Source organism: Limulus polyphemus, unplaced genomic scaffold (assembly GCF_000517525.1).
Source record: "Limulus polyphemus unplaced genomic scaffold, Limulus_polyphemus-2.1.2 Scaffold4073, whole genome shotgun sequence".
NCBI classification, from domain to species: domain Eukaryota; kingdom Metazoa; phylum Arthropoda; class Merostomata; order Xiphosura; family Limulidae; genus Limulus; species Limulus polyphemus.
Window position 1 is genome coordinate 93,810 of NW_013669683.1, and position 11,532 is coordinate 105,341.

The 11,532-nt window shown below is 31.1% G+C and overlaps 1 protein-coding gene across 1 annotated transcript in view; it reads left to right on the forward strand.

Moving 5' to 3' along the window:
* LOC106470540 (dynein heavy chain, cytoplasmic-like) overlaps nt 1–11,039 on the forward strand; it is an 83,678-nt gene extending 72,639 nt beyond the window's left edge. The window contains exons 52-58 of the mRNA XM_022399145.1: nt 117–296; nt 1,173–1,238; nt 2,075–2,162; nt 6,670–6,865; nt 7,961–8,078; nt 10,160–10,375; nt 10,875–11,039. Coding sequence (XP_022254853.1) covers nt 117–296; nt 1,173–1,238; nt 2,075–2,162; nt 6,670–6,865; nt 7,961–8,078; nt 10,160–10,375; nt 10,875–11,039 — 1,029 coding nt within the window. The remainder of the gene's footprint in view (nt 1–116; nt 297–1,172; nt 1,239–2,074; nt 2,163–6,669; nt 6,866–7,960; nt 8,079–10,159; nt 10,376–10,874) is intronic.
* The last annotated feature ends 493 nt before the right edge of the window (nt 11,040–11,532 follow it).

An 11,532-nucleotide genomic window follows, 5' to 3' on the forward strand; every position in this document is an offset into this window, starting at 1 on the left:
TTAACCTGAAGATAATTTATTCATTTAGTAAGTTGTCGTATCCAACAAGTTTGATATCTTTAGTGTACTTGTTTTAATTATTTGTGACATTTTTGAGCATCATTTTATTTATTCAGGTGAAACTTTTCAACGAGAAACGTTCAGAGTTAGAGGAACAACAGTTGCATCTCAATGTCGGTCTCCAAAAGATCCGAGAAACTGTTGAACAAGTGGAAGAACTACAGAAATCTCTAGCTCTGAAAAGTCAAGAACTGGAAGCCAAGAACCAGGCTGCTAATGCTAAACTGAAGGAAATGGTAATTATTTGGAAAATGTGTAGTGACTCTTGGTCTGTATGTTAAATCATGAAACTTCTTATTAACCTAAGAACCCGATATTGAACTGAAGGTTATTTTTTAGTAGAATATTTTTTATATACTGTGGCTTATTTGTTTCAATATCAAATCTAATAATAATAGAACTGAGTTCTCTTTTGGTGAAAAAAGACTTTAAAGTAAAAAATTATTTTGTGTATTTGTAGAACAATTCTTTGTTGAGAAATGCACAGACTGTCTTTTGTTTTGTTTTTTCGACTTTAATAAAACCTAATTATAAGAAATAAGATTTTACTCCACTTTTTTATGTGAAAGTTAATTGTTACAAACTGATGAGGTATAGGATATGAACAGGTTTCTCTACATCAAAACAAACTTGAAAGTCCATATGCAAAATATTGCATATTTATGACAGGTGAATATTTTATGTTCTTTATATTAAATAGTGAATGAATATTTTTTGACAAAACCTACATTGCTCTTTTGTCGTTGTTGTTTTTGTTTGTATTTCTTAACAGTGTAAAACCCACATTGCTATGTTGTTGTCGTTGTTTTTTTTTCTTAACGATGTAAAACCTACATTGCTCTGTTGTTGTTGTTGTAATTTTTGTTTTTTCTTAACAATGTAAAACCCACATTGCTATGTTGTTGTCGTTGTTCTGTTTTTTCTTAACGATGTAAAACCCACATTGCTCTGTTGTTGTTGTTTTGTTTTTTCTTAACGATGTAAAACCCACATTGCTATGTTGTTGTTGTTGTCGTTTTGTTTTTTCTTAACGATGTAAAACCCACATTGCTCTGTTGTTGTCATTGTTGTTTTTGTTTTCTTCTTAACGTTGTATGATTTTTCACCTATAGTTGAAAGATCAGCAAGAAGCTGAGAAGAAGAAAATGCAATCTCACGAGATTCAAGATGCTCTAAGGGTAATGTATTACAACATCATTACACTTCCTAAATAGGGTGCTTGACTCTTAATCTGTGGGCTCAAATCCCTATCTCACCAAGCATCCCACTATTCGTTGGTAAAAGAGTAGCCCACGAGTTGGTGGTGACTAGCTGCTTTCTCTCTAGTCTTTCACTGCTAATTTAAGGATATCTAGCAAGTGAATTTATCAAATTTATACAAAAATACTGATCACAATTATTGGTTCCCATTTGGCTACTGATATTGTACTATACAAACCAAGATAATCCATTGAATATTAGCAAGATCTTCAAACTTCTGTTACAGATAAAACATTATGAGGTTAAAATTATGCTTTAATGGTTGTACTTTACAGAAGTGTTTTTTTTTAATTTCACAGGGCTATCTGAAGATTTTAATATGTTAGATACTTACAAAGGATATGAATCTAATTTAAAACTTTCTAGATAATTAGTTCTTCTTGAATAATTTCTATGAAAGGTCTATTAAACCTTTACTGTTTTATTAGTTACTGGATTTAAGGACTGCATTATTACTGTACTGTAAATGTCAGACTGTAACTTCACATGCTTCTAGAGGTTTACATTTCATTCTGTTAAACTTGTAGCAACTTAAAAAATATAAGGAGGAACACAAAGAAAACTTAGCTCTTGTTTATGCTGCCGTGTTTGATAGACACATGTATGTATGGGTATTTTTTTAAGGGATTTTGTTAATGAATCAATCGTTTTTAGGTTTTGACAAACGTTTGATTAATTAAATTTTTCTTAATTTCTTTCTTAAACACCAAATCGTATGGAAGTCGTTAGTATAGATCTGATCATTGTTTTCCAGAAACAAGAAGCTGTAATCAAAGAGAAACGGGCTAGTGTCATGGAGGACCTAGCACAAGTGGAGCCAGCTGTTATTGAAGCCCAGCAAGGTATTGTCGTAAGCTTGTTATTGTTGAATCTAAACTGTTGCATATATAAATAATGACATATTTTATTTCTAGGTTTGCCTTCAGAGCAAATAACTACTAGAAAGAATGAATTATCTAAATAATAATTATTCTTGACTAATGAAATACTCCATTGTATCTTTGTTCACTTTTTTTCAAAAGATATTTGGTATCACTGAGATGTAAATCATATGCACTTAACGTTCTTACTAGTCAGTTCAGTGTCATGGATAACCTTTAAGATGCTAAACCTAACCTATGCAGCTCATCCACAAATAAGTTGTACTCCGTAAACTGTTGGGTGGATTTCTTTTACATTAAGGAAAACTTGCTTTATGTTTGTAAACAGAAAAAAGAAACTTAATTTTTTGTTTAATTTATAAAAAAAGAAATGTATGCTTTTGAGATATGATTTATAGTTTTTATTAATAGACATATGATTTACATAAAATGGGATATGGTTAAAAACAAACACTATCACAAGTTACACAAGTTTAATTTCGTGTTGATGTTCATTCTAAAATCCTCGTTACGTGACTTACTCGTAATTCAGATTACTTGGTCTTTATAGCATTGAGTAAAGGTTAGAAACAAAAACAAAAGTTCTCCATTATGTCATTTATTACTGACTGACACTCTGATCTTTGTCTGTGTAGATAATTTTTATTAATAACTTTATTACTTAAGAAGTATTTAATCTCTTGCACCCCACCACAAATTAATGTTTAGGATGATGTGTCAGCTTAGTGGCCGAGGAAAGAAGTTACTTTAATAACAATATTTATACTCAAGACATCGTGTTGTTTCTAAGATGTTTATCATGATTAATTTAAGATAACACGCATGATGCTTGGATTAATATTTTAATCTTGTTTTGATGATGTGATTTTTTTTTTCTCAAAATATGAAGTACTTTTTATGCTACGAAACCTAAACATCTAAGATAAGTATGCCTCCCATAGCAGTGCCATACTAGGAATCAGTTAAACCCTGTAATCAAAGAATCACCTGTATATTTCACTGACTTTGTAGGCTTCATGCAAATGAAACATTGTGTAAAGGCTTTTAATATTTAGTTTTCTCAAAACATAACTTCTTTTGTCTGCTAGTGCTTATTTTCAATATAACTTTCAACCGCTAATGTAATATGAGCAAAAATACACATAAAAATTATTATAAATCTTGTGTATATTCCGAAGGTGACAAACTATTGACATTAAATCAGTTTATAAAATACATAAATCTCGGAGCCAGAAAGAAGCAAAGAATATTTACACAGCTTTTTGTACAGTTTAACATGTAAAACATATATTATGTGCATTAACCTTGGATTTAATTGTCTTCAATTTGTAAAAACCCTGTAAATTTACTTTGTGATATAAAAAAAGTATTATTTTCTGTAATATACATTCTAGTCTCTACATCCCATATGAGTAATTATATCAAAATGAATCAAACATTGTAAAAAAAGAAGCATGTTTAGTAATCTTCTGAGTCGCTCGTCGACTTGATCTGCTTCACTAATTATATAATTTTCTGTCTATTTAATAATAAATTTATTTTTAGTTCTACAAACATTCTCAAGTATAATATTTGATTTGTTAGAATGAACTTAATCCACTCATTCAGGCCTGTATAATTTTATTTCAAATAATGTGAACAGATTAAACAAGCTGTTTTTTTTTTATTTCCTGATTTATCTTTGTGTGTTTGTTCAGTATAATATTCTGATTTATTTCATTTTGTGTTGACACAGATCACAATATAACAGGATAAAAAATTTTTTAGAGGATTTTTTTTTACAAACTTTGTATTGTTTTCAAAAACCTTTTTAATGTTTAAATCCTTTACCTTTCTTCGATGCTTTTTCTAAATAATATAAGTATCCTATTATTAGTATTATAAAAAATATTGAACTGATTTGTTGCTAAATGTCTCTGGATTTATTTTGATATTGTTGATTGAAAAAGAAATCTTTAAGTGAACAAAATATTTGTTTATACTTGAATTTGAAATATTATTAAACACGTTATAAAATGATGAAAACCCTCTAACCCAAGTGCTTTCAAAAGGTGGACTTTTCTTCTTCAGTTTACCCTTGAAGAAGAAAGGGCCACCTTTCAAAAATGCTTGGTTTATAGGGTTTTTATCATTTTATATAAGATATATTGAACCTAAATGTTTTTCTGACATTAAAAATTTTTGTGAAATGACATCTCTCGAGCTCTAGAGTGGAAGAACCTTTTTACTCCGACCCATCCCTACTTGTTGGTTGTCATGTGATCGTCCTCAAAAAATTATTATTATTTTATTTTTTTGCAAAGTTTTTAGTAGTGGTAGTTAGTGCTTTATGAAAGTTAGTTAAGTCACGTCTAGAAAGGACTGAAAAATTAATGTCTTGAGAATTTTGATGGACACTAGCTTCTGTATTGTCATAGTGCATTTTCTTTCAAAACTTAAATGCGTCAAAATGAAATTAAGGAAGTGAGTTGGTAGTCTGCAGTTAGTAAGAAAGTGTCAATTGATCTACAAATAGTTTTTTGTGATAGGTCAAAGTAAATCTCAGAGGGGAAAGGTTAATTTATAAAACATAACCTGTTTTCCTGAACAAGTGAACCTTTAATTTCTAGCTTGCTTCATTGAATTGAAAACCCTTGATTGCAGCCATCTTTGAGGGTCTGTATTCCGCTCTTAAGAGCAGATTGCCTTAACAATCTTTAAGGCAATTCAGATTTTCTAGCTTACAAAGTCATTTGATTTAAATAGCATAAATTTCTTTCAGTGAATAGCTGAAACACAAAAAATATTTTCATTGATGTGATGTAAGGAGCAAATAAAGTTTTATCAATCCAGTAGACTTTCAGAAATAATGAGTTATACCATGAAAAACTCTCGGTACAGCACAAAGAATTAAGGCTTCAAGTGATAGTAGCCTCTTTATAACTAACAAACGTATTTATTTGGTCTGTATCAATTCTTATGAAAAGTACACTACTGAAAGAATGTGTAAAGTGTTCAGACTGATCTCAAAGAAATGGTAACCTGTGTATTTAATAATAATACCTTAAGTGAAAAATTGGCAATCTATCCTCTGTACCATTCTATATTTATGAAAAAAAGGTTCAAACTTGAAATAGAGAAAGGATTGAGCCCATTTTTTATTTTTTTTACTCTAAAATGCTACAATCAATGTGATTGTTAAGTCAAAAGAATATATTTGGAAGGGAGGGGGTCATTACTTTACCTGGCTCTTGGCATCTAATTGAAACCCTGATAGCTTTATTTCTTCAAATTTAGGCTGTCAGAACCAGATGTTGAGCTAACCCGTTTATTATTGGAAACACATTTTACAGAAAAGAACAAAGGGGGTCAGTTTTGTGCTTGGAACTATCTTCATTATTTTTTGTGTTCTATTGTACAGATATTTTAATTTCTTTTACGTTAAGTATCATTCAGTTGAATTTGTTTCTTTTTAGTTATGGCAGTTGTGTTTACTTTTGCATTTTAATTTGGTTCTGCATAATGAGAACATTTTTATGAGGCTTGATGTTTCTGAGTTTGGCTGTGCTATGTGTTATTTGCTCAGCTGTCAAGTCAATCAAGAAGCAACACTTGGTAGAGGTCAGGTCAATGGCCAATCCCCCACCACCAGTAAAACTTGCTCTAGAATCCATTTGTTTGTTGTTGGGTGAGGCAGCATCTGACTGGAAGGCCATCCGCTCAGTGATTATACGTGAGAACTTTATCAACACCATTGTCAACTTCTCCACCGATGATATCACGTAAGATTGTAGAAGCTGTAAATCGTTCATATTTTGCAGCTGGTGGATGTTTTGTGTAGAAAATGATATTGACACTGTTTTGATTATTCGGTTCTACCATTATACGAGAATTATTTAACACAAATTTTGAGCTTCTCTCGGCAAGTTACGTTGGCTTGTCTGGCTTACTGTTGGAATTTACAATATACACATCATTGATTTGACTTATGAAATCTCTCTTTCTGAAAAGATAAATTCAGTGTTTATTCGATTGCATCGTATGAGAGTTGCAATCAGAATTTCCCAAACCATAAATTAAACAATAAACCATTTCACATTAAAGATTTAAAAGTATTCTGGAACCTTTCCATGATAACACGAAAGGTGAAATTGCACACAGAATTCAAGACAGTCTGGTATCATAGCTGCATAAACCTCCATCATTCTTGTCTATTTAAGCTAGCCCTTTTTTTTTTATTGAAAAGTTTTTATTAAAGAAAGAGAGAGAGAGAGTAAGTTTTCATTCAATAATGGAATCACCTTGTTAGTGGATTGGACCGATTTGAAATTTAAAATTATCTTCGAGCTAAACAATAAAATAATTATTTAGAGTTTCTCATTCTCTCTTTGTTGAATACAAACTTTTGTTACTTATTATTTAGTACCATGGGTCAGATAACAACATAAAATGTTGAAGTGTACTAGAATGTACTTTGTCCCATGTACAGCGGTCAAAGGAATCAAGCGGCAACATTTGGTGGAGGTTCGATCAATGGCCAACCCTCCGCCACCCGTCAAGATGGCTTTGGAGTCTATCTGCCTTCTGCTTGGGGAACCAGCCCCTGACTGGAAGGCTATTCGTGCAGTCATCATTCGTGACAACTTCATCCCTACCATTGTCAACTTTGCCTGTGAAAATCTCTCGTAAGGTTGATTCTATTGTTTCTTCTGCTTTTCAGCACTGGGACGTTTCCTGTGTCAGCACAGTCTTGGCTAAACATTTGTTTTATATCCTTATTCAGAAGCTGTACTTTGTTGTTGTTTTTTGTTTTTTTTAAAAATTATGTATATAACGTTTTCTTGTGAATGCACATAAATTGTCAATGATGTGCATGTACAAAATAGTTTGCAATGGTATGGACATGATTAAAGTAGAAACGTAAAAAGTACAAATATCAATGCATGTCATTTATGGAAGATATTGCATTATCGTAACTTTTTTTTAGAAAATATATAACAGAATATTAGACTATTCTTTCATTACTGTGTTTAGTAAAGATGTTTTGAACATTCTGAATCATGTTGGCTATCTTGATTTGAATAAGGAATATAGTAACATTTTGAATATTGAAGTTTTTTATAATTTGTGGTAATTTTTGTGTAAAAGTATAATTTGAACAATATTAAAAATTTCTGGAATTTTTTAAATAGTGTTATTAAATGTAAAAATTTTTAGGAGAAATATGTAAATGAAAATTAATCTTTAAATTTATGCCACAAAATATGATTAATTTTACTCATTGGATTCTAAGAAACAGATAATCTAGCTTGCAAATATTCAAAATTGTTTTTGTTACATCAGTGATTTCCATAAAATACATATTATTTGAACGTTAAAATAATTAATATGTATATAATGTTATACTCATCTATTTCAGCAACTTTGTTATAATGGATTAACATTCTTCACAGGAAAGTTAAAGATCTACGCTAAGTTTATACAAGGTAGGCTCATAATTATAAAATTTCTGAAGATCTAGAAATTTTAGAAACTAGGAAATTTTTTATGGAAAAGTTTGTGTAAAGATTATATAACTGGAACATAATGTGAATAACGGAATACTTTTAGGAGGGGTAGTTTAAATGAACTACTTGATCCGTCAAAGTTCACGTGAAATACCACATAACTTTACAGTTGTGTCTTGAAAAAGTAGCATAAAAATTTCATTATTGATAATTTTATGCTGACTTAACATTAGAGCTGTACCTACTAGAATGATTTTCCTGGCTTTGTTTCAGGGATGACATACGGAACAAAATGAAAACGAGATACCTGAACAATCCAGACTACAACTTTGAGAAAGTCAATCGTGCCAGTTTGGCCTGTGGACCAATGGTCAAATGGGCTATAGCTCAAGTAAGAAAGAAGCAAAATCAATTTGTTGTTGCAGGAAATATTTTTTAATATATTTATTTTCATTGTAAACTTGCAAGAATAAAAGTAAATGTCTATGTAGGATGTATGTGTGTGTGTTTCAATAAGTAATATAATGAATCTGAGGTAGATATGTCTATATTTACATGCCTGTATGAAAACAGTACTTTACAGGTTAGTTGCTTTATACTTGTGTGTATATATGATGGAACAGTAATGCACTTGTTAGATACAGTGTCACAAAACAGGGTTGTATTTGTTATATGTGAGTGTATCTATATAAGTATGCATGATGAAAGAGTAGGGTTCTTGTTGGATAAATGTGATCAATATATATATATATATATATATATGTATATTTATGGAACCATTGTTTTATGTGCATGGATATGGCTTTATAAGTTGTTGTTAATACTGTATATTTTATGTTTAAAGAAACTAATGTTCTCCACATGTATAGATAGGGGTATGACTCATTGCTACATAACTATAATAATAGAAGGGTGTGTCTATGGGTCCGTGACCTCCATAACTCCAAGAGGAAAGAACCTAGAAACTTGAAATTTTACACCCATGCTAAGTGGACCCTGAGGGTGTGCACCTAGGTATTACTTATCTACGTGCATGCAAGCATCCACGTACGCATCTTTTTATGCAAAATAATCACATAGAAAAGAAATGTGGCCACCATAACTCCAAGAGGAAAGAACCAAGAAACCTGAAATTATGCACCTATACTAAGTGGACCCTCAGGTTGTGCACCTGGGTATTATTACTTATCCATGTGTGTGCATGCATGTGCATCTTTTTAATAAGACAAGCTAGCGACAAACCACATAGAAAAGAAGTGGGTCCTTGTATAATAACTTCTAATATATAGAAAAGGCAGTGGGTTTTGTTAACAATGCTTTCCAAAAATGGCTTTATCATGTTGATTAGCAATAAAAGTATAACCTAATATTGGTGTTATAGGCTGTGTGCTAAAAGTTAAAAATGAAATGTATAAACTACAAAATTGAAAAAAAAAATTGTTTTCTAATTTAGAGGCTCCATTCATTAAAGAGCTTTGTTTTTTATTGTTTGTTTTTATTATTTAAGTTTAAAATTGGAGAACAAGTCAGAGGTAAGGTTACCTTTATAAACAGGCCACATCCCGTAAAGGAGCAACAAAAGTATATATACTTGAATATTAAAATGGGTTCAGAATGCACACACACTGACAGGCTTCTAGAATAAATCAACCTAATAACCTGAGTGAAGCTGGGTACTTTTGCTAGTATGTACATATATATGATTAATTGTAATATTAAATAGAAAATGAAAAAAAAAACATACATACCATAAGGTGGGTAGTTATGCAATGGGGGAGACAGTAAAACTGTCCTTGAAGTTGCCCCCCCCCCCCCAAATAATGATGTCATACATACCATACCATGATGTTAAGATATTACTATACAGGCCCAACCTAAATTGTTAGTATAGCTCCCATCCTCCATCCATTCATGTTACTGTCAATTCTATAAGAATTACATAAGAGCAGGTGGTTTATAGGGAAAGTTATACGTCTGCATTAGTACACCTATACAAGATACAGTTCAAATAAGTAATTCCAATAATTTCCCCTACAAAAATTAAAAATGATTACTTATTGTGTTTATTATGATTTCGTTTATACTACTATTTTTACATTTATATACATATTTTTGTATATTTATTACAGAATAATTTAAAATACTTGGTTATCTTATTAAATCCATTAAAAATCAATTTATTCACTAATATATTAATGTTATGTGTGTGTTTGTGCAAAATTACTCTGCTTCTAAGTACGTTGATTATGTTTGTGTTAATAAAAGAGATTGGGTTATCTATACATATATCTTCAGACGAGTAATGTGTAAATTCCAGTAACTGCTAGTAGAAAGACTGATCCACACAATAGAGGATGAATATACCATGTATTACTTGGAAAGTGTATTTCTCTCTTTTGTTAAAATGTTATATCTTTGTACACCGTTCTGTGTGATTGTCTCTTCTTGATTATGGTTCTCTTCTTTCTCCAGATTAGCTATGCCGACATGCTGAAGCGGGTAGAACCATTACGTAATGAGCTCAAGAGCCTGGAATCAGAAGCCGATGAAAACAAACAGAAAGCGAAGGAGATGAATGACATCATTGCTCAGCTGGAGAAAAGTATTGCATCATACAAAGAGGAGTATGCTAGCCTTGTAAGCCAAGCACAAGCTATCAAGTCTGACCTTGCTTCAGTGCAGGCTAAGGTAAGCACTTTTAACCTGCTTATATTTTGTACAAGTGTGAATTTCAGTTAAGAAGTTGTCATGTGAGACCGTCTCGGAACTTTTTGCATTTTCTACTTCAAACAGGTGATAATGTTTAGTTAAACTACAAAAAAAAGTACAACTGTTATAATTTTTTGAAGTTTATATTGTGAAATTTCTCCAAGGTGTCCTTTCTGAATTTATGTACACCAAAAATAATTAATGCTATGGTTAATTCTCTAAGGTTGACCATAGCATTGCTTTGTTAAACTAATACTTTGGTTAATTCTCTAAGGTTGATTGCAGCATTGCCTTGTTAAACTAATACTTTGGTTAATTCTCTAAGGTTGACCATAGCATTGCTTTGTTAAACTAATACTTTGGTTAATTCTCTAAGGTTGACCATAGCATTGCTTTGTTAAACTAATGCTTTGGTTAATTCTCTAAGGTTGATTGTGGCATTGCTTTGTTAAACTAATACTTTGGTTAATTCTCTAAGGTTGATCGCAGCATTGCCTTGTTGAGAAGTTTGAGCTCAGAGAAAGAACGATGGGAAGCCACTAGTGAAACCTTTAAGAACCAGATGGCTACTATCATAGGAGATGTTGTTTTGTCTTCAGCATTCCTTGCTTATGCCGGTAAATATTTTTTATCACTTCATTAGTTGTTGAATTAAATTTTTCTGAAAATTTGAATATGTAGCACATAATGATAATTTAGATGTCAATGGAAAGAAAATTTTTTTCTTACTAAGATTGTTATTGGATAACATATGCTGCAAGGTTGTTGTCCGTTTCTTCTGAAGCTCAACTTGCTGGCAGGAAACTGTCTAAGAAAAGATGAATTTTAATGAGTATCAGTAATTAAATAATTTAAAAACTTGTGTTGTTATTCAAGATACCACTCCACCTTCGTTTATGCATAATTGTATTTTAGATATTTGAAACGTAAAGACTTGTAGTTATTATTACAAATATTAGTACAGTAATTCTCTGTAAAGGTTTTCAAGCAATATGTAATTCAAAGTTTTAAGAATTTTATACATTAATACATTGGAATGACTATATTGAATATTTTCCAAAACCCCAGTCATCTCTTAACAAAACTTACTTTCCAGAGAATATCTACTAATCTAATCTCCAAAACCCCAGTCACCT